This window comes from Rhamphochromis longiceps, linkage group LG12 (genome assembly GCF_057381845.1).
Source record: "Rhamphochromis longiceps isolate RC_006_pf linkage group LG12, R_longiceps_female_GT1.1, whole genome shotgun sequence".
NCBI classification, from domain to species: Eukaryota; Metazoa; Chordata; class Actinopteri; order Cichliformes; family Cichlidae; genus Rhamphochromis; species Rhamphochromis longiceps.
The window spans coordinates 29,247,135-29,272,114 of NC_140568.1; the positions used below are offsets into that span (position 1 = coordinate 29,247,135).

General features: G+C 37.3%; 1 protein-coding gene across 8 annotated transcripts in view; it reads right to left on the minus strand.

Moving 5' to 3' along the window:
• Positions 1–24,980, minus strand: part of pdlim5a (PDZ and LIM domain 5a) — a 68,286-nt gene that overhangs the window by 5,318 nt on the left and 37,988 nt on the right. For 2 of the 8 annotated variants that reach the window (XM_085425677.1, XM_085425676.1), the window contains exons 4-12: positions 21,489–21,528; positions 20,503–20,933; positions 16,422–16,442; positions 16,300–16,317; positions 15,763–15,935; positions 15,617–15,653; positions 5,939–6,021; positions 3,791–3,986; positions 1,253–1,433 (exon numbers count right to left, since the gene is read on the minus strand). In XM_085425677.1, coding sequence (XP_085281803.1) covers positions 1,253–1,433; positions 3,791–3,986; positions 5,939–6,021; positions 15,617–15,653; positions 15,763–15,935; positions 16,300–16,317; positions 16,422–16,442; positions 20,503–20,933; positions 21,489–21,528 — 1,180 coding nt within the window. Of the gene's footprint in view, positions 1–1,252; positions 1,434–3,790; positions 3,987–5,938; positions 6,022–15,616; positions 15,654–15,762; positions 15,936–16,299; positions 16,318–16,421; positions 16,443–18,434; positions 18,461–20,502; positions 20,934–21,488; positions 21,529–24,980 lie in introns of all 8 variants that reach the window. The other 6 variants (XM_085425681.1, XM_085425680.1, XM_085425682.1 and 3 more) reach the window with 6 other exon arrangements.

Sequence of the window (24,980 nt, forward strand, 5' to 3'; positions counted from 1 at the left end):
CCGCATGCCTAAGTGTCCTTGGGAAAAATACTATACCTATTGTCTGAGTATCAGCACAAGTGCATAGAATAAAACTTATGAATAGCCGAATGTAACTTGTAGAATAAAAAGTGCTATGGAGTAGTACTAAATATATACACCAGTGCATTTGATCATAAATAGATTTCATAATAAAGGAACCTCATGTCCCAACGAGCGGGAGGTTTACATTACACACAGTATCTACAGTAAATATCTGCATGAATATAGATTTCATGTTTTAGAGCTACTAACCATGTTTATACAGTGTTGGATGACAATTTCGTTACTGCAGACAGTAAACATTCTTTTGTCTTAGCAAAAAAATATATACATAAGAAAGTAACATAAAAACATATTTGAACAAAATGAAGATGAAATGTGTGACAAGCTTCCATGAAATGGATCAGGTGAGTGTTCTCTCCAAATATACACATCAAGACCAGTGGACTCATTACTAACTTTATCTTAATGATTACAATAGTGTGCAAAAAACCCAACCCACGCATCATGTCTTTATGTTAGCTTAACAGGACCCAAACCTTGCAGTTATTTCAAATCTAAATACATAATAGTTCTCCAGGCTTTCTGAAAGTCTCTCAAAGGTTTCTGTTGAACATTGGCTGCTTTTTCACTTATTTTCAGCCCAGTCCTCAGATGTTACCATTTTCAGGGCAATGTTTCTGTCTATATTTGTGTCTTTTGTTTGTTGCTTGAACAACTTAACACCAAACAATGACTCCTTCAAACATACAAATGCCACCAAACTCTAGGAATGAGCCACAGGTATGTACATAATACATAATTTGCTTTGTAGTTGACTCTATGAAATATGATAATACAGTTTAACCGACACAAAATAAAAATTTTGTACCAACAAGGTGGTTCCTAAAATGTCTGGTTTATCTTGTATACCTTAATCTTTGACTTGACATATCTCAGTATGATGTGCAGTTTATCCTTAAAAAACAGAGGAAACTGGACAATGTGGAGAAAAAGAAAAAGTGGAGGCTCAGTCACAGTTGAGGCAGCATTTTACCCAGTAATGTTGGGCGGATTGGAAGATAATCTTATAAAAGGAGCTAACATCTAAAGCAGAGCCTTACAAGAAAAGCTGCCTAAAGAGATTTCAGACTGCGCTGAAGAATAAAGCTGGTCATACCAAATATTGATGTTCAAACCTATTGGAACTAAACTGTTGCGTCTTTACTGCTCCCTTCTTTTTTAAACTCACCCCTAGTATCTTAGACTGGCAGCGGCTGCATGTTGGAGCAAAGAAGTCTTCATAGCAGTGTTCACAGTAGACCGATCCCCGTTCTTCAACAAAGCCTATATCTGCCAGGGATGTTCGGCAGTGTGCACAGTTAAATTCTTCCTTATGCCATGATTTCCCCATTGCTACCAAAAAAGGTCCTCTGGGGAAAAAACACACACAAAAAACCCGCTGAAAAAATGTACAAAAAGTAAACCAATACTCAATTCAGCTTAATATTCTGATATACTCGTCATTTTACTTCCTTTTTTTATACTTTGATAGTTTTAGATGAATAGATGAATGTGCTATTTAATAAGAATTATTAGAATATTTGATGACTTCCAGTATAGTAATGCATTTACTAAAGTTGACTGCCTTTTTTGATCAATAATTACCCTAAAATAACTGAAAACATCTAAGCAATTAAAAGATAGTTAAAACTGACGATTGAATTTCTGTTGATCAACAAACTGATTTTCTGGTATTCAGTTCAAATCACAAAAAAATGCTGCAAAAATGAGAAACACATTAAAACATTTGAGAACTGCAGCTATTGCGCCTGCTTCCCTACTTTTGCTCCTTGGCTGTGTCCACTCTGATGATTAGTTAAAGTGGGAGGACAACAGAGGCTAATTTACTCCACACAATAGCTGGGCTTATCTGAGCTTATCGTGACAGTGGCCCTGGCTGGCAGTCATTAGCATGAGAGCAACCTTATCCTAATGATATGTTAGGTGGTACAATCTGGGAGATAACATGAGTCAGGGCAGTAAGCTACCGGACAAGAAGTGAGGTCGACAGGAGAAGAATTTCAGGAAATTATTCCTCAGTGATCTGCTCTTTTGTGCCATTCTGGCTGGACCTTAACAGCTTTTAATAACTTTTTATAGTTCAAATGCAAGTTTTCAGGCACTTTGTACAGCTGGAAAATCCAATTCATTTTCTTAATTACCTCATAAAAGCCATTCTGGCAGTTATGCTAGTTATGCTCCATTAATAAAATCTTACTCCTCTTCCAAGACATAACATCTTGATCTGATCTCTAAGTATAAGCAAAATATTTATCTAAGCACAGAAACATGTCCTAAACACACTTCTATGAGAAGTCATTGATTACATTCCCAGTTCTTAATATTAAACATAACTGAAACTGACAAACTGACACAACAGAGGGCAGATGTGGTGTAACTGCATGAGTTTTTAATGAGATTGTCTGCGTATAACATTATTCTGCTCTTTTATCAGCGGCAGGTGCAACTTAATTCTCCTATCCGTTATCCACGCCGCAATCAAATGTCGTTCTACAGTTTCATACACAGATTGCTTACTCGAGATGGTTTCAGGTTAATTATTTTAAGAGCCTAGCTGTGGTGCTGAATAATTAAGGAGCAGACATATTTCCATTCTCATTTTTAATTTGAGTATAATTTGATGTGGGTGCAGCCAAGCTGAGATCAATTCTCTTTTGACTGTCCTTGTGCAAGAAGTATAAAGGCACGGCATGATGGAACCGAACACCTTTCTCTCACAGTTTTCATTATAAATGGCCATGACTGCCCCCTCCATACCTGATGACACTACAGACCACTACTAAGATAGTTGATATTACAAGGATTATGCGATTCAGTGTGTCAATGTGTGGCTTTTATTTAAACTGTGAAGCATTTTGTCTATTATTATTAGTAGTAGTAGTAGTATATTAGAGCACGACTGATATAGGCATTTTAAGACAGATACCAATACTTGTCATTGAAAATGTTGATATTTTTTTCTTTCAGAGACATGAAACATAAGCACATTTACCTAACATTTGTTATGTGTCTATTTATGAGTCCTTACTAAGATATCACAATACAGTTTAAAAATAATCTTGTTTTAGTGTCACAGCAACCCAAGGCTTACTAGTTGACAGCAAGCCCACTCAGCTGGTTGGTGTGTTTGTGCCATTATTGGCTGATTTAAAAATCTAATATTCTGAAATATTGACTGCAATATACTTTTCTTTCAAAAACACAAACCATAAATATAACATTCGTTATGTGTAGTTATTTATTTACTTCTTCACATCCTGCAAAACGCTATTCGGATCAGCAGTTTGGACACTAGTGGACGTCATAAATGCTGATACTGCTAAATCGCTAAATATCAGTCCAGCCAAGCTCAAACAGATACATCTGTTAGGTTCCATACTGTGACTGGACAAAGTGAATGCCAATATTTTCAAATACATATCAAACATAACTTTACATATCTTGTGTAACTAGAGACCTACACTTTCTTATAAAATCAATGGTTTTTAGCTGATTTGATATTTTGACACACTATTAAAAACAGATCTGAATGCTCGATTAAAAACAAAATGTCCAAATTACACGGGATGTTATAAAGCCTTTAAGGGGCTCTCTGAGGTGCCTGGTTAAAACAGGAAGAAAAACTGATCTATAAAAATACATTTTTTAAGTCTGATTTTAAGCTGATAGTTGATATCTAATATCAGCCATGTTGTTTGCCCCTCACCTGATCACCATGTTGCAGTGGGCACACATTGGCGTACGAGTGCCAGCAGGAATATGTTCTGCCATCTGTACCAGGGTGTCCTCATCTTTAGGGTGGGGCTGAGGAACAGGTCGGGCCGGAGCAGGACCCCGTGGGACACTGGCACTGCCGTTACCCTTCATACCAAAAGATGGGGTAATCAAAACAGTCTGTGGACCTACAGAAGGTGGAAGAAAAATAAAAGGATGTACCACTCACATTCTCCCAAAAGACCACTCACATTCTCACAGAGAGTGTTTGTATTTGTGTAACTATGTTTTCTTGCCACATTTGCTAGCCATTTGACCTCTACCCTCTATGACTATACACCCAGCAGGTGTCATGGTCATGCATGCAGCTGGCTGTCTGCTGTTGTCATAGCCAGGGATTTACCACATCAATCTTCAGCTGCACACTGAATTTTTCAGCTTGGAACACATTCCTATGTTGCATGTGTATTCATGCATATGACCAAACACACATAGACACATAAAGACCACCAAGACATACCCTCTACTAAAAACCCAGACACCTGACTAAACACATAGCCCATTCTTTGATCTCCACACTATGGAAAGGGTAGTGTTTTTGTGTGCTGGTGAAAGAAAGACTACATATGGCGATCGGCTTTACCATTGCATGCCATGTTTAAAGCTGTCATTAACTTTTAATAATGGTGTATGTGTAAGTTCATAGAAACAAACAAACAGTGGGCTTATGTTAAATGTGTTAACCTACAAAGCTAAAAGTTAGATATGAAAGCTTCCTCGATAGAATGCTGAGCGATCAAAAGGGCTCAAACAGTTTAGGGGAGGGTGGGCAGGTAAGCAGAGGATGCAGGCGACTGCATCATGTGTTTTCAAATTTTAACAGTGACAGCATTGTTTTACAAGGCCTGGTTTCTTTCACTGCAGCTCAGAAGTCAAAATGGGCCAGTGGCCAAATGCTGCTGGGAGTGCTGCTGGGAGTGCTATATGGCCAGCAGTATATTTTCATGATCCTGGGTTGTTGGGAAAATGACTGCATTTACAATTTTGGGGGCAGTTACATCAGATTGAGAAGCGGAGAGGACTTGTGTCAGATCAGAAGCTGCAGCCTGAAGAGTGGTTTGTGTTCAATGAGATTTGATAAGGTTTGTTTACAAACAAATAGATTAGCATATAAAAAAAAAGCTATGTGAATGTAGATAATAACCAATAATATATAAAACAGACATTCACTTTCAGAATGTATTAATGGAGTGCTGATTGGATATGGACATTATGCTGCAGCTCAGTGCCTCGCTTTTAAAGCTTTCCATCACTCCCGGCAGGTCTCTTCAATAAATATTATCTTTCTGACAGAGTAGAAATGCTACACATGTGACTAAGCAAGGCACCACATGCAGCACGGGCCTTCTCTCCTTCTTAATGGTGTTCCACAGAGCAATAACAGCTGAAAAGGAAAAGAAAGTCTGCACTGACCTATTTCACAACATATGTCATGCTTTAACCATGGAAAATAAGTCTCTTTACCCTTTCTAACTGGCTGTAACAACATTTTATCCAACAGTCGTAAATCAGTTTCACACCAAGCCAGAATTGGGAACCTAACATTTTGGGGGTTTTTTGTATGTGAGGATAAATAACACCTTTTTTTTAACTGTGGGGGTGATATATGAATCAATCAAAATGCACACTTAAAAGAAGATTTAGCTTAATTCATAAATGCAAGTTTATTTTTAGAAGTCTGTGGAGGGAAGTCTACATTCTGGGTATGCTAAGAAAACAGCTTAGTTTCATTACACTTAGCTAGTTAATTCAGTGAGAAAATATAACTCGACAGAAACAACTCACACACATTCACACAATATATCCCTGTTTGAATTTGGCAGTGAGTTCATGCAGCCTTGGCAAGATGAGCAAAATTTAGCAAGATTTACGTACACAATATCATGTATATACTGTATGTGTTAATAGTTTAAGTCAGTAAACAAGAGCCTGCTGTGTCTTGGTCCAAGTGCATACATTGTATTCTTTTTAAAGGATGTAAAACTGATTTTAAGAAATTGTGACTGTGATTGTGATTGAGTGGAAAGTTAGGATTAGCTGCTATCATATGAATGCAAGCAAGAACACACACAGTGTTTACCATAGGTTGTTGCAGGTCCTTTGATCATAGTCTTAACAACTGCAGACTCATGGCTGTTGAGTTCGGGTTCCACATATTCCTCACTGTGCAGGACAACACAACAGAAACACAACATTAAAATCGCTTAATGAGATTTGTAATCAAATGTATGACTTAATGCTAGAATCCACTGTCCCCGATAAAGCTCAAACAATATATTGGCCAATTTCAGCCATTCATAACAGCTGATAGTAAAGAGGTGACAGGAGAAACACCTTTGCAAAATTTGTCCACAAGACAGCACTCTTTAACTTCTCTGTTGGCAACACGTTTGGAATACCACAAACTAAACAACCAGTTCATCCAAGCAGAGTGTGGCAGAGTGGAAATCAGTTATCCAAAGTTGTTTGCTTAGCTTTTGCAAATATGAAAGATTAAAATTCATATATGTAATTTTTTAACTAAAATGAGAAATATCGGTATCGTTATCAGTCTTAGAAATCCTTGATCAGGCTCTAGTCCCTACATATCAGATGTTCAGAAAACACATTGCCAAAATTACCTATGCCCAAATACAGATGTCAGTTTTTTAGTGAGCTCACCCCAAAAATAAAAAGCTGAATGTCATGAAATTTGTGCTATAAGTAGAGCATGGGCAAAGGATGAACTCATTAAATTTTGGTGTAGATCCAGCTAACCAGGCCTTCTACTGGTTTCTATTTTCATCCGTCTCACTCATCACTCAGGGTGATGGCTCATACGGCAGTAATGGTAGCAGATTCTGTTTACATATGTGCAGTATAGTATATATCTTAGTTATTATTTTATTATCTTCGCAAAATACCTTTCATAACTCATTTTAATCATATCCCACTAAGGAGGCAAGAAGGAAAACAGGGAAAAAAACACCAATTTTCTTAAGTTCTTCTCAAAATAGATACACTCCAGACTACCTACCTGCTGACAGATGGAGAGATGGTATGGTACCAACCAAAACACAGAATGCAACTATAGCCAAAACAGTGCAGTATGCACCTTCACTGTACACGTGCTCCTTGTGAATCCAGTACACACTAAAAGTTACCCATGTGCCACATTCATAGGAGAACACAGCCCAGGCTGCAGGAATGATGACAGAGAGGAGACAAGTAGGACTGAACAGCAGTAATATTACAGCACACCTAATCAAAGGTGATGCCAGAGGAAGAATTTCAGTGATTGAAGACACTTAACAGACTACAGCTGAGTAAAAAACATAATAATAAGATAATGTATTATAAAAAAGAGCTCATTTCACATCAACTGTGGATTGATGCCAGACTACATGAATTAAAGACCATATAGTGCCGAATGTGAACACATAAATTACACTATATTCACTGATTAATTTCTATATTATTCTAGCAAATGTACACAAAGGTGCATGTTACCACTGTTGCTTTTCTTCTATAATGGGTCAATAGTGGTTTCTTAATGGGTCTGGAAACTTCTTTGCAGTCATATAAAATCTAAGCCAACTAAAACTGCATTACTATGGATTCATTGGTCGATTCTCATGGTCTCCCAAGAAATACAACTACATTTTAAACGCAGGTCAAAGGATAAGTAACTTTACGAGATTCTGTACTAAGATTTAATGGTTATTGCGTCAAATGAAGCCCAACCACTAATTCATGTGATGAAATCATGGGTCATAGGATTTGAGGCACTTTACAGCTCATCACACAAGATGGATAAATTGACCTGAGCACATTATATGATTTCATATGGTTCTTCTTCCATATCTGATGAAGATGACTGTAGCACAGGGTGATGCATTTTATCTTTAAAGGAATCCAAATATATCTGACACTGATTTGAGTATTCAAGGTTTCAAAAGTAAAAATGTAAGGCTCCTATTTTCTGAGGGTAATAACTTCAATTCATCTCTCATGAGTTAAATGTTTTGATGTAATGCAGACCTGTAGGCAACACCTTCTTCTGTCTTCACCCTTGAGGTAAAGGAAATTTTCTTTTCTTTTTTAAATAGTTGTCTCTAGTTGTCTGTCAACTCTTTGAAGCATTCCTTCAAATCACATGCCATTTTAATTACACAAATGACCTTTAAACTATAAAAACAAGACAGGAAATCAACTTTGAAAAACCTTTAATGTTTTTACCTGATTTTGGCCAGCTATGAAATATTTTTGCCAGTTTGCATGTACCAGAGATTTGTCCAATTATCATGGTGGAAAAGCACAAAATATCTCCGTCCTTTAATTAAATGTAACCCCAAGGTCTCAAACTTTCCTCTGCAAAATGAATAACCTCTCTATAACATCAAGCGTGTGTGTGTGTGTGTGTGTGTGTGTGTGTGTGTGTGTGTGTGTGTGTGTGTGTGTGTGTGTGTGTGTGTGTGTGTGTGTGTTTAAGTATGCGCATACTCTTGAGCACCAACTGAGTAACCTGGGTGGGCCAACAATCTCTCCCCAGACATATTACAACCATAATGCATAGTTGCAGTTGATGCCAACAGTTGGATCACTGCTGTCTTCCCCTTGTGCCTGGCAGTTAGAGGACTCATGGGAGACACATGTTATGGCAACTGCAGTCATAGTTACGATAAGTTGTGCCTGTATGTTTTGTATGAACAAGAACTAGAGAATGAAAGAGAGGAAAGTACAGTGAGAATCAAAGAGACAGAAACTAGTGAAAGGACTGTGTAGCTTATTTAGAGCCATTCAAAGCATTACATTATATACAGATTGGGGATTTACCATAGCACTATTCAAACTTTCTAAATGAGTGCTTAACATAACTCTGGAATACAGTAGGTGTATTCTAGAAGGGCCTCCTCTTCAAAGACACTCCTCGTGAGAAAAAAATAAAACAAATAAAAGTAATAATTACAGCTTAAAAATGGTATAACTGAAACAGAAGTTAAATGGCTGTCAAAAATGACAATCGACCTGTTACGTTTACAACAAACATGCTTCATTTGCTGTTGTAAAACTGTAAAAATGTACAATATGGAAATGTGAGTATTAAATTTGTTTCTTAAATATATCTTAAATACATTGTGTCTCAACCTGAAATGGGAATAATCATAGAGGCAACTGTGAGGCTTCTCTCCAGATCTTCTAAAACATCCTACGTGACACCAATGCTCTCCTATTTACACTGGCTCCCTATAAAATTTAGGGTTTAGTTTAAGCGTTTGGTGATCACTTTTAGAGCGTTTCATGGTCAGATGGCTCCCTGTATTAATGAAAATTCACATGTAAACACTGCGTGTCTGAAATCAACTGATGAATGCTTGCTTGTGGCATGTGCAGTGCTTTTGAGGTCTAGCTCCCAACTTGTGGTACTCGCTCCTAACTGATACTGTTAGGATGAAGCTTAACACACACCTGTAGAGGATTGCTTTTATTTAGATGTGTCCATTTGTAGCATTTTTATTGTTGTATTGTAAAGCACTTTGTCACTTTTGGCTTACTTAGTTACTGATTCATATATACATATATATACATACTGACAAAATCTACACACACAGTCTCCAATGTGTGATAAATACATCCAGTGGACTGTTGTGTTAGCATTGATTCCAGCCAATCAGCCTGCAGCCAGCACAGTCCTAATCTAAGTATTCTCTGTAAGAAAGAGACTGCAGGGCTACATACAATCTTTCTTCATTCTCATTATCAGCTTACCTTTTTGTATATCATATGTCTGACAGTAGGAGCCATGGCTATTCACACTAACTTCTTACATCTATAGGCAGAGACAAAACTGAAAGTATCCTGAAACTATCCATTGCAGACAAAGTGCTGACAGTGCCAACTAGCTGGATTTGTACTGCCATTTTTACTAAAGCAGGGGAACAAGTACACTAGAAAGCATCTTTGTGATCGGGTCACAGCAGCCACAATAGCAATGAGTTCTCAAACCACTCCTATCTTGGAACATATCATTTGCTGATGAACTGAATAATTATACCATACCTCATATAGGTAGTTTCCAACACCTTATTAATAAAAGAGAAATTTAGGACATCTGTAAAGTTCCTTCGAGCATCTTGTGCACATTTGTGCACTGTCTATTTTTCAGAAATAGATTTTTTTAAAACTACCAAAGTCCTGAGAACAGTTTTTGTAGTAGTTCCTTCTACAGTAGGTAGCAGTACAGTTAAAAAGCGTATTTCCCTGTGTTGCCATGATAACAATATTCACAGTCTTTCTCTCTGCATAGCAACAGAAACAAAAAGCATCAGCAGGCATCAGCTTATCAAGCAAGCAAGAAAAAAAAATTTCAGGAAAGACCTTTTCCTCATCATGCTATTAGGCTAATAAACTACGATTAAAGACCACAGTGCCATCTATTTAAATTATCTTGGCCAACAAGCTAACAACATTTATTCATATTAGCTACAGTAATTTGCTAACAACAGGTGACAAATAGAGCAGGAAATAAGATGCTCCCCAGCGTTTCATTCATTAGAACCAGTTACATTGAAGCTCATTAATATTCTCTACCAATCAGTCCAATTACATGTAACTTTATTGTATTTTGTAAGACTGTGATTAGTTTTATGGAGAGCTCTGCTGTTTGTTTCTGATTCGGCAGTAGCCACTTAGATTGCTGACCATCTGGACATACTTGGCCACATATGAACCTTGTCAATTGTCAGGGATAATTAAAGAAGCTCGGGCTTTTCATTCTATCATCTGATCTATTTTGTATTATACTCTTTATATACATTGATAAATATGTATTTATTTATGCCTTGTCAGTGGTCCTAATCTGTTTCACCGCTGCTGCTCCTGTGGTTGTCTTATCTGAAGTTTATTTTCTACCTAATAATGACATTTCTTGTTTGATGCTATTAAGAGATAATGAAAAAAATAGAGAAGATTTTACATATGTAAGGTAACCCCTTGTGTACTGTAGTGCCAACAAGAGTTTGTATTATGCATCGCATAAATGTGTTGGTTTAATTTAAATACTGAACAAATGGTCCATTTACATAGCTGACTGCTGTCCAGGAGCTCTCTCCACCACGCAACAGATGGTCTATAATTTAGCGCTGTTATATTCTTTGGATCAAATTTGATTTTCACGCACTGTTTCAACCATGCGCTTCTATTCACACTCACGCAGTGACAGAGACGTCCATCCATCGTAGGCACCCACTCAAGCTCCCTCGTGCAAATGCACACGCACCGTTCGTGCTTCACGGTTTTACTGTGTGCAGTTGTGTCCACCAACCAATGACTGATCTCTGTGAGATGCTGCCAAGCTATTTCATAGTGACCACAGAATGTCATAGTTGGTATGAACTGTCGCTGCACAGACATATGGACCATGTCCTTTGGCATGCTTTGAATAAACATGGCTTGTTCACTGTTGACAGCAGCTATTGAACCACATGGTCCGTGAATCCGAGGCCTTGCTTATGCTGTGAGTTGAAAATAACGAAACTATTTGTTATACTGGTGAAATGGTGTTATAATGAGCAATGCAATAACTAATAAAATGCAACCCATCCAAAAAACATCTTCCATACAGATGTACAGCTTTATATATGTATTTATTTACATGCTATTGTTGCAAAGTTGCAAGCATAATAAACATGTTGTAAGAGCATTCGCTCAAAGTTTTACTTACAGTCTGTTATGTCTACCTTTTGTTCTATAGCAGGTCCAACTCACGGACACGATAGCTTTTCTTCCTTAAGCATTTTGCAGTGAAACTAACATAAGAGCTGAGCAGGACATTAAATAAAGTACTGAGATGCTGCCTTCTCACAAGATACTTTGTTCTGCCCTGGTTGAAACAGGAAAGGCAAAGGACCAAAGGAAACAGAAAGAGACAAAAAACAAAGAGCGGAGCAAAGGAACAAATGAGAGGTTTCCATCATATAAATACATTGTAGTGCCCCTGTGTTGAGATGGAAGCAAGGTCAGACTGAGTTGAAGCAGTAGAGTTAAACAGTAGCAGGAATATTACTGTGCGCTTACTGGACAGCATTTTCTGAGTCAGTGCTTCCCTCTGGTGGCAACACAGGAACACAGATCCCAAAAAAAGTCCAGAGCTTACAGTCGATTTTTAGTATTTTATACACACACACACACACACACACACACACACACACACACACACACACACACACACACACACACACAGAGAGAGAGAGAGAGAGAGAGAAATGTAAAATTCCTTAATGTGTGCAACAAAGCAGTGAGCAGGTGAAAGAGTCTTAAGTGGCAGGAGTATGAATAAAAACAGAGTTTTGAGAAAGGTGTTATTTGGCTCTTGTGCACTGGCAGATAAGAGATAGCAGAAAATAATGTGTTTGGGTTCAAGAGCTTTGGCATGCTCTAAATTACATGAAGTCAAGAGAACTGCAAAAAAAATTAACATAATGTGGTTATGTGGATTTGTATTACTGTGTTTATGTGTGTGAAATTATTGTGAGGACAGAAAAGTGACATGCCACCATGCTTGTGGGGACCAACATTCACTTATGGGGACAAAATACCAGGGAAGCTATGGAAAGCATTATGTCAATTAGATGTCTTCACTAAAACATGAAAACAAGTGTGTGTGTGTGTGTGTGTGTGTGTGTGTGTGTGTGTGTGTGTGTGTGTGTGTGTGTGTGTGTGTGTGTGTGTGTGCGTGCAAGTTGTTTTCACTATTAAAAGTGGAAAGTTCTACATGAGCTTCCTGCCTCCCCACCACAAACAGATTCAATAAGACAGCTAGAACAGGAAAGAGCAACAGAATTCAGAATGGTGAGAACAAACAAAAAGACACCAGAAACAGAGAAACAGGAAACAAGAAAAAAACTCAACAAATTTATTAGCCTATTAGCTACAATGTAGAATTTTTAAACAACCTTCAAGCACAGAAAATAAATAGCAGACTTCAGCATTCTTCAAAATTGTGCTTTTCTACACAGGAAAAAAACTGATTACACTCAGAACTTGCACTAAGTAAACATAGGGATGAAATATGTTAAGGCACTGGAGGAATATGTCACATACAAAGGTCTTAAAATAGTATTTATAAAGTCACTTTGTACAACCTCATTCCTGGCCTGCTTCTTACTTGCTTGTACCTTAAAGAGAACAAATTTTTAAACCAGACTGGACTGTTTATTTTATACCAGCAGCATGACATGCACGGTTAAGTCTTAATTTGTTGGACAAAGACAGTTTTTCCTCTCTAAAACAACAATTGTGATTTTTAAATCAAACAATCAAGATGAAGATTGAGGTTGAGACTTTCAGCTTTAATTTGAGGGATTTACAAAATTATTTGAATGAAACGTTTAGTTAGTAGGATTACATAAACCCCTGTTTCCACCAACCAATTTCTCTGCCTTGAGAAATTCTTTGGTTGCTTTTGCAGTATTCTTTGGGTCATTATCCATTTGCACTGTGAAGCACCATCTGATCAGTTTTGCAGCATTTGTCTGAATCTGAGCAGAGTATAGCCATGTACACTTAACAATTCATCCTGCTACTTCTATCAGCACTCACAATAAAACATAGTGGACTGGTTTAACTGGCAGCCATACCTACCCATACCATACCATTGCATCCACCAATTCAATTCTTTGACTCTAATGAATATTTTGTCATGAACTAACACAGAAACAGGTTTCATAAGTCAGTCAACTGCCCAAATTCATTAGAGTCACTGAAAATGGAGCACTGTGTATAAGAAAACGTGTATTTCAGTTAAGTCAACACTTTTGTTAACCCTCTGATTTAAAACTTAATATCTGCACTTTGATTATATCCAGACTATTTGATTTTAAAATGCATTTTGGTGATGTGCAGTGACAAAAACCACAAAAACTTGCCTCTGCCTTTGTCCAGCAAATTCTGGACCTGACTGTAAGGTATTGGTTCATACTGTACATACATGCACTACAAGTTGAAATGTATTTTTTTCTGTTTATGAAATCATTCAGCAGACACAATAGATGTAAACAAGCTACTGACTCTTAAAGAAGTGTCCTCTGTAACATACATTTATGCAAAAAGTGACATACCTAATACAGTCTACACATACTCATCCAGACCTTATCCAGATTTATCCAGAAGTGATTTTTCAGCGATTTTTTTTTTTGTCTTATGTCTTAAAGTGAATGTAAACTAAAAGATTCATAAAGACTGTCTTTACAATTTTCAGTATGCAAACTCAGGATGCTTTCCTTGTCTCATAACCATGTGTTGCCTTTATCACAGCTAAAAGAGTATCGAGGGACAGCTGTATACACTTAATATGTTGAGATTGCTTGTATACACCTGTGTGCAGTATTTTAGTATTCATATTGGAAGTTCTGGATTTCTCAACTTTTATCTCTGCAACAATGGAAGATGACACCACACATTACCGCAAATGGGCTTAACTAAAATTGTATATACTCCTCCTCCAGGATTCTAGGTGTGCACTTACTGTAATTCATCCATCTATAACTACAGGGTTGGAATCAGTGGAGTGGGCTAAGCACATAAGCAACACGCAATAAACAGTCTAAAAGGGTCCAGCACATTGCAAACTGTAAAGGACAAGCCCACACACACACACTCAAACGCACACACTGACACACATACAGACACAATAAAACTCCCAATGTTCACGAGCATGCTCTCACTCCAGCATTATTTCCTTTACTTATTTTAATCTCACTGATCCACAATCATATATTCCTTCAGCACCTTAGCGATACATTTTGTACACAGTGAGACAGCCAATCACACACACAGGCACACAGACACATACACAAAGTCTACTGGACATTGAGGGTGCGAGCAGACACTCCGTGGTGCCAGTCTCTCAGCTCGTTGTACTTGGGGCCAATCACCAACCGAGTGGTCTTGTTCACTCTGCCATCCAGCACAAGTAAGAAGAAGAAAGAAGAAGAAGCAGAAAAGGACACCAGAAGAGACATAAAAGAATGATTTAGGAAGAATAGGAATGTTGCCCTACAATCTCCATTAAGATGTGGTAAAAGCAATTGTATAATTGATATGGGAAGTACTGATCTTTACCATGTCCACTGAATCATGGCCATTAGTATGAATTGAATGGATCAAACCACACAGCTACATTCACATTCAAAATTATCTGTATGTTAGCATGAGTGATGTCAGACACGCAGTAACTCCACAAACCACCAAGAGCAATAGACAACCAATGGACAACCAACGGCGAGAATAAGGCCACAATGCAGTCATGGTTGCAGCACATCATGCAGCACAGCAAACCCGTCACATCCACAAACGACAATGACTAATAGAAAAAAACAAACCAAAACACTCATTTACACCTTAACTGGTAAATACACAGAGCAAGACTCTTAACTGCTGACATGCTCCAAAACAGCCTTGAGTAGCATTAGAGAAGAATGTAATGAGAATGGCTTTCTGAGCTTTCGGAGCTCAGAAAGCCATTCAGAATTGTGAAGTGCAGTACTCAGAGGTCTGGCTTTTGACTTAATGAATAAAATGTGATCCTTCCTCTGCTGTCTAGACAGGAAGAACCCACACAGCATCAGTGTGATTGCCAGAACTGTGCCACAAAGATTCAGAGTGAGAATCCCTGTTTGCTCCATAAAAGTGACTTTTATGTTAGCGACATCCAGCTAACTCCACACAATCAATGACAATAAAAAGTCAAATTTGAGCATTTTCATTGCCATGCACTTACTTTGTCTTCTTGGCTGTGTCAGCTTCTTCATTTTGAACTGCAAGGGCAATAACATTAGACAAAGCATCACAATTATTAAGTTTGGTCAACAGTTTATATGCACTAATATTACTAATATTACTACTATACTGTAGTCAGGAGCATACCATTCTCAGTGCCAGTGATCTGAGCCAGAATCCTGAAAGATCTGGATTGGGTGGTGCCAGTACGTGGGCGCCAGTCCTCGGTGTCCTCCATTATGCGCTTTCTGCTGGCATCAGCGTGACTGGGAACATGGTAAAAATGGATGTCTGTATCCACAACATGTTTCCTAGGTACTCTGAGATAGGATAGGAAACAAGAGGATGCATGGGATCAGTAGATATACCTCCCATATAACTAAAGTAACAGAGATGGTGATTAATAACAGTGAGCTGGACACCACAACGTGTTATGATGTAAAAGCATGTTCGATTTTTTAGATTTTTAAGAGATTACCTAGATGACTTTAAATTAATATACAACGCACATTTTGAGGTTATTATACAAAATAATGAACAATCAAACTGTTAGATAATTAGAGGTATGTGAAATGAAAGTGTGCCACACTGTAAATATGTAAATGGGCGCTAATTAGGCAAGGGCGAAGAGATCACACCGCAATCTGTTAAATGAATTTGGTGGCAAAGACACCAATAAAATACCTTGGTGGCAGGGGTTTTCTTTTAAACAAACAAGACAGAATAGAAATGAAAATAAACAAAATAAACGCACTATAATATAAAATATCTGTGCTGAGAATGAATGGATTTGTGAAAAGACTTACTTCAAAATACTTTGAGGTCCACTATAGTGGAAGTAAAGAAAGAAGACAGAGACAGAAATTGATTTACTCGTGATGAAAACTTTTATGGAAATCTTAGTGACTGGAGTGGAAAAAAAAAAAAAAAAAAAAAAAAAGATTCATAGACCACATCTACCAGTGCACGTACAACACAAAGCCAACAGAAGGAATTAACCAAAACAGGCTGGGTCTCTTTTCAGCCACATGGTGGTGTCACTGAACCGCATACAAAACAGTAGAGCAACACTTAATTTAAAACAGTTTGAAAAGTTGTGGTTTTATTCAAATCAAAGTGAGGAACATGCATATTTGAAACATAAAACTCATGAAGACTAAATTACTTTTGATCTTTACGTGTCTGTATGAACAGTACATGCATGCACAGCCACAACACACACACACACACACACACGCACACACGCACACAGACACACACACATGGAAACAACGATTTTTTTCAGGCTCTGCTGTCAATAAATCACCTATAAATCCACTTCCACTAACAAACTCACCTAGCACATTCAATACAGACTGATTTATGAGTCTCTCAACACACTCTTGTTAAAGCAGCAGCTATGTGGGTGTGGCAGTGTTGACAGCTATGTGTTAGCCTGGTCACACACTTCCAGTACTGGGAGCATTTCATATTATATTCCCTGTGTGTGTGAGAGAATGTGTTTTGGATGCCACTCTGTCAGAATCAATAGTAGAGATTCATACTTCAGGGAAAATATAGTGTTGCCCCAGGAAAGTGCACCATAGTAAGTCTGATTTTAATTAGCTAAAGCATGTAGACCGCAGTGCTGCAGTTCTTGATTAATGTAAACCTGAAATTAGCCAAACTGAACAATAAACCATTTTTATTAGTAATCTTGGTAAAATACTATAAAAATGTCTTACTACTTACACATGGCTTTAATAATAAATAAGGAAAACGATTTATACTGTAAGATCTTAAATAAAATGTAAACAGTGAACTATTACAACATTTTCACATTGCATTATTAAAATGTAATGATAATAATGATGATATATTGTTATAATAATAATGAATAAAAATAATAAATAAAATGTAAATTAAAAACAGAATGCAATAATTAAAAAATCCGCAGGTGAACCGCTGAATACAGAAAGAAACAATAAAAAAAGACATATATCTCGTAGATATCTCGTTGATACTGATATCTTGTTGTTTTGTATATGCAGTATTTTGCAGACTTTTAAGTTTTCTATGTCATGTCTAAGCATTTTCAAGATGTAATAAGTGTAAAATGATACACAAAATGCAAAAAGCCTTTTATAATAAATACACAATGATTGAAGGAAATTTGGGGTCTGGGAAACCTGTGCACTATTAATGCATGGCAATATACAGTTACACAGGTTTTTAGGCAATATATGCTGCAATTCATTCGTCTTTTAAAGAGAAGACCTTGCTTATTTCTGCAAGACAGCGCCAAACCACACTGTTTATGTTCTAACATGGTTCAATACTAATGGAATAAGGGTGCTAAATGTCTAAGCCTGTCAATAACTCTACACTTTTGGTGCATTATGAAAAAAAAGTGAAGGCTATGACTTCTGTCCTTTTCAACTTTTGTGTTGTCATTAATAAATAAATAAAGTGCATTCTTTTCTTCATTAGGTTTGGTACATTGCCAGAATGTTTTTTGGAAATTAGATTGCAGGTAAGTAAACCCACATGGAAAAGATCTATATAAATCTAATAAAGTTTGTATCTGTCTTGTGTGAAACTTGTATGAAAAGCATACAAGTGAAAACAGATATAATATACTTACTGAAACAATATATGAAAGTGGCCACTTTCATGAGTAAATGCAACTGATTCACTATATGAAGTAGGCCACATCTGATGCAAGTCTTTTATATGTTTTTTCTATTTCTTTTCCATATGGGAATGCATGCACAGAGAAGTCTGAACAGGTAACAAAGAAAAGTGGCCAGTTAATCATGTGACATGCTTCAGAGACTAACTTTGTCACTTGACGAGATGCTGCCGTCTGGAAAGCAGAGAAAAAAGGATTGAAAGGGACTGACAGTGACACACACACATGTAAGATATATATATATATATATATATATATATATATATATATATATATATATATATATATATATATATATATATATATATATATATATATATATATATATATATATATCTTACAGTAATATACACTGAAAGATATAATTCATAAATCCCCTGTGAAACAAACCGCACAAATTATTTGCAACATGCAGCATGCAAACAAGCAAGATGCAAAGCTGTATACATGCATGTAGTGCCAGGCTGTATGCATATCAGCAACAGTAGAAAATAAATAGAATAGATACACCTGCTATTAAGCATACATGGAAATATAGATCAAATCATAGTTTGGTCTGTGTAATTATGTAGACATAACGGTGACTATGTTTTCAATGTGTATATAATTTCTACACATTTCATATACAGCTGTGAAAGTAAATCTTTTAGATGGATTGTGAATGATTAAAATGATGTAATATGTGACTCTATTAGTGAAAACAGGAGCAAAGGAGTAACTTCAGTAACTAAAGTTAAAAAGAATGTTGAGATATGTTTGCTAATGAGATTAGCTATCGATAAAAAACTACAATTCTAAAGAAATATCAATTTCAAGATTTAATAAAGTAGTTTAATTACCTGAGGTGGTATTAAATGTTAACTCTGATACATGAGATAGGCCATGTATGTGACTAAAATGCATCACTAGTCTCTAGTGTGTACGTGCGCACGTCTGCACGGTGTAAGATTATATTGTGCAGATCACTAGTGACTGCTGAGTCTTACAGAAAGAGAGACCACTGACTAGTTTCAAAAGCGCTCAGAGAGAAAATGTAATTGGAACGAACTGATAAATTATGAGTCAGAGAAGGAGCGGTCCACTTGGCACCTCCTATTTTCAAAACTATTTAATTAAAAAAATGAACAAGTTAAGGACACTAAAAATTGCCAGTGTAGGCATTTGCACATGTTTAAATTTATATGATTCCAGACTGAACACTTTACGGACTAATTCTTTCTTAAAATAAGAGCAAAGAGAATACCAAACTACTAAAGTTACCAATGGAGGATATATATTTAGACAGAATACTAACAGCATCATAGCTTAGTTATACTCACTATGGCTCTAGAAAGGTTGAAAGACGAGTTGAGACAGAAAAGGAGGAAGAGTATATGATGGCAGATATGTTGGTGAAGACAGTTCCATGCAGCTATGATGTGAAAGATGGTGATTGATTTAAAAGAGAAATAGAGTTTTAAAAAATATGACAGAGAACACGAACATGATGAGAATAGTTATTGACTCCATCTTTCTCTTCATCCTTCCAATACGCTTATAAAGGTCAACAGTGGAGAGGTTCTCCTTAGTGATTTGTGATAAAATGAAGACCTATGAGCGCGATGTGCTCACAAGCACAAAAAATAGAAGTGAGACTGCACCTGCATTTAAACAAGTTAAAATGAGGTGATATCCTCCCACAGCAAGCGTCATGGCATGTTTTATTTACTATTTTAAGAAAACTCTGGAAGCTGTTTACTATGTTTAAGAAAGCACGCCTAACTGTTTGTCTTTTCTTATTTTCACTGAATTTCAGAATTGAAATGATCCTGATCAGGGGGAATTGATTTTCATGTTTCTTTGGTCTGGCACCTAGAAAATTTTCCCAGATGTTTGCAAACTTGCGCTTTCTTTTAGGAATGTTGGCAAAGGATAACTGAAATATATATTTGGATATTATGTGCTGTAAGAAGTAATGCATTGGACTTAAAGTTAACTATAACCTTGTAAACATGTCCTAGAGAAACACCACGGGTTACTACAGGTTACTGCATAAATTGGTATTTCAACTGGTGTTTGAATTTGAACCTGGTAATCATCCAGCAGGCACGGTAGTAAAAATGTGCAATAATACCCATAAGGAGAGCAAACAGACGGTCTCAGTGGATAAAACTGAGGAATGTGAAAGAGCCGAGAACGGTTAATTGTTTGAACCAGTTTACAAAGCCACCACTCACCCATTAAACTGCAGTGGTAAGGCTCCACCCTGACTCTCCAACAGGCCCCGCCTCTGCCCCATGGCCACCTTACACGCATTCTCAGTGGAGTACAGGTTGATTGGTGTGTTATACACCGAAGGCTGAGGCGGGACGAGGACAGGGGGGGAGGAGGAGGCAGAGGATGGATAAGAGACAGGAGGTGGAGAAAGAGAAGGAGGACGAGGACTAGTATGGAAGGATGCAGGTGTAAAGGCAGAGGACGGAGAGGGGATGGAAGTGGCAAAAGGGGACTGTAAAGGAGGGTGTTCACTCTCTGATTTGCAGTCCCCGTAAGGTCTGGGGGCCTTGTTGTTGGACACAGCAGAGTGGCTGAATGAATAATCATGAGGATGGGGTGGAAGAGGAGGATGGGCAATGGCTACCGGTTTTATGATGTCTGATCTGTTGCCCTACCGATACGAGAGAAAAGCATGCAAATACAAACACAGATAAATCACATCAAATCACACACTATGCTGATGTTTCCCAGGTTACATATTCATGTCTATATGTTTGTCTAGTATAAGTAGTTCAGTTAACACAGTTTAAAATAAACTTCAATCATAATTTCTTTATTTTAAAAAAAACTAGGGAAACACCAGTATACCTGACTGTAATTCATGGTAACCATAAAACATAGCAAATGAATCAAGACAAAAGTGGTGGTCATGCAACAAAACAACTTCTAACCGCTAAAAAGAAGTCACTAGAGAACAAGGAACCCCAGGTGACAGCTTTTTAATTACTTTACTTTTACTTACTTTTACTTTAATGAATTCATTTGTTTATTTTACTCTTTTCTGGAAAAAGGAGTTTTGGCCACATGTTTCACTTTGCACATGACTACACAGACAAACACAAATATGCAGCTACTCTAAATCCAATTATTCACCTGGGATGCCTTGCTTTAATTAATGAGTGATTAGTATTTGCACTTTGAGCTGAGTTTCATATTTTTACAGTACCTTTGGTGCAACAGGAGGAGGTTTAGAAACACTGGGGGCCCTGAAAGGAAGAAAGAAAAAGGGAAAGGAAAACTTTATGAGTTATGATGGCACACCACTCTTTTTTTTTTATTTATTTTTTTATTTTATTATTTCCTTTCAAACATTGTGACTTTAAGCCAGCACCATGCGGCTAAAATTACACCAGCTCTTCCACACTGTTTGCTAATGTTTATAGAAATATTAAAAGTGCTAATACCATACTGTCATTTTTTAGGTTTTGCTGAGGTTTATTTTAAAAAAAAACAAAAAAAACAAGCGGTTACAGTGAATTACAACTAAACCCTTGAGCTTTCAGCATAGAAACCAAGACTGAGAAACGTTTCTGTCATCATTTATGAGAGCACCAAAAGAGGCCTGGTGTGTGTCTATGCATGAAACAAATAAATTCTAGTTACTGGAGCTGAAAATTGTGGCTTCTTTCAATCTGTCTAAACTAAAGGCAGCTGTTTTTAGTTCATAAAGACCTCTATTAATCTGATACAGTTGGTGTTTGATACTCTTGATGTCACTTTAAGCTCTGATCTCCCCTAAAGGTCATCTGAGGAGCATGTCTGGAACTCCCTACACTCTTAACTTTGCCCAGAAGTAATTCTGGCTTAGCACTTCATAGCAATACTAATTTTACTGAGATCCTTTTTCATCTGTTGACAATATTCTTTGCTGACTTGTGTGGTTTAAAATGACATCAATGCAACAGCACCTAATTAATGCAAATAAGTGAATCAAATCAGCAACAGTAAACACTCGAGATCAACTTTTGTGACACTACCAACAAACAGGTACACATGGAACAAATGACAAACGGTTGTGCAGTGCTACACGGCTTGATTGAGGATGTAAAAAAGGGGGGTCATATGTAAGTTAACATAAATTAAAGGTTAAGCAAACTGCACAGTAACTGCAGACATGTAAATATCAGCTGCTTTGCATTCCTTTCAGAGCAATCCTTCATGAAACTTCCTCAGGGAGGTTCATGTCCTTCATCTCTGTAAATCTGAACCGGCACCCTTGTAGTAGCTAGAATCTCATCAGTCTCCAGACACAGATACGGACTTGGCTTTTTCTCTTTTTCTCTTGTTCCACACTAGTTTTGTTTTGCCAGAACTGAGATAATCACAAATCATATTTGCAGCAGGAACAGTTTATGGGCAAATGTTGTGTTGAACAGTTACACAACAGATTTTATCGTGGCTGTAACTTTCGTAGATTTTGAACACAGGAATTTATGCAGATCCCACACTCAAACAACACATTTTTACTTTTAGGAAAAGGAAATAAGAGAAAATAACTGGCCTAAGCAAAGTATCTGTAACAGGCTTTTCGGCACTCCAGGCTGTATTTTGACCCCAGGAACCTTTACTGATAAAATTCTTTGTGCATAGACATCCTGATTGTGGTTATTGCACTTATCTATCACAATAGGTTGATTGTAGTGTCAATTACATTCCTGTTTGCAACAATTCAGCTCATCTTTCCTTTTTGTGTGTCAGTAAGTCACCTGTATCCTCTCATCTCCTGACGGTTTGGGTTCGTTTCCATGGACACACTAAACCATAAACAGTCCAGCATATCCCCACGGCTAATCTGGGGACAGCCATGATCTCATGAGCACAACCAATACCATGGAAATATGTGTGGCACATCGGGGTAGTAAGGGGAACACTGGGTTAGTCAGAAAGGTATTTCAAATCTGATACCGTCATCTCTGTGAGCCACTGCCTTGATTACACCGCACCTATAACTGGAAAACACTAGCATGGAAATGGTTACAGTCACATGTTAGGAGGAAAAGATGGCTGTTAGAAAGTGAAAATAAACAGCAGTCTAATTTAACTCACAGAGGTTCAGATCTGTCCTCACAGTCAAATTGAATTTTAGGTTTCAAACAAGAAACCTACAGTTTTAATAAGATGTGTCCTCTGACTTGGCTCAACCTTGGCAGAACTCATGAGAGCATCAAGGTTAATCTTCCTGAAACTTAAGTAGCTGTTAATAACAACTCAGAACTGGAGAAAGTGTGTGTAAAAATGTCCTTGCACTTGGTAAAAGTTACACACACAATCAGCAGTCTCTAAATAAACAAATAACAGTTTTATTTTTCTTTAATTTTGATAAATTGCCACAACATAACAGCGATATGATGGGTTATAAGAGAAGATGTAAAACCTTAATGTTTCTTCATAAGTGAAAAGTGAGGCTCCTAAATTGAACTGCTGCTATAGACACTGATAGTGTGACAGCGACAAACATAGCAGTTCATCTGTCCTGGACACCAAATTGGAAACACTGTGTGTGCATCCGTGTGTTCTTTGTCTTAATGTAGCGATCCATTTAGGGGTTAAGTTCACAGCAGCTGCTATAAAATCGGTTTCTGCTCCCTGCCTGATGCATTTTTTATCTGTCCATGTTTCGTGTTAACTGTCAGGCTCTACATGCCTGTCTCTGCTTTGCTCTGTTTAATGTTCATGGACATTTTATTACATAACAGTGTGATTGCTAAGGATAAAAAGAATATAATATAAACTGTGTTTTTCTTTGTATGCTGGTAATCAGTAGTTGAGCTTGTATCAAATTGTCTACATTTTCATCATTAGATTTTTCACTGTTTGCGGAGGATAATGTAAAAATTAGATTCTGTGGTTTGGGTGGGTGTTGGTGCAGCATCATGTTAATATTAAATTTAATCTTGTGTGTTATTTCACTAATTACATAGCTCCAATGTGTATCTTTTAATTTGTTTTATAGCAGACTTGATAGATTAATTGACCTCATCATGAAGAGCAGGTATCTCTTTTTCGTCTCCTCTCAAATCACCCACATCATACAATCGCGGCTGTTCCATGTTCTCAGTTGTGCATTTGTTTCTAATCTCTTTGGTCTATTCTTGCTCAAATGACATCATTGAGTGATGTTTCCAGGGCTGTGCCCTGACATGCCATCAACTTCACCGGCAAGGAACTAACACTACTGAATCAGTAGGAGATTGTTGCCCGTATGTGTGTCTGTGTGTGCGAGTTAGGAGCCGTTAGCAGGCAAAATACGTGTAGATTATACTACACAAGCACAATATACACAGAGATGCACAAATACCCACATTCACGTGTAAGAATTTTAAAATTCTTTAAGTAAGTGTTTTGCCATATGGATGACACAATCGCTAGAGGTGGCGAAACAACAAAGATCCAGTTGTTCACAAAAACGTCACATGCACACGCAGAGAGGGTGGGGTGACAGTGATTTCAGACAGGACAGGTTGGTCCTGGAAATGTTGCTGGGAAAATGCAATAACACAGACCACAAGGGCCAGTTTATACACTCCATGGGACATGCTCCTTCAAATAAGCGTTCATGAATGCAAACACACACATGGAGGCACAAAGTGCGTCTGTCCAAGTTTATTTTTAGATTTAGTACACCCTAGCATTTCTTTCTTTCTTTCTTTTTTTTGCT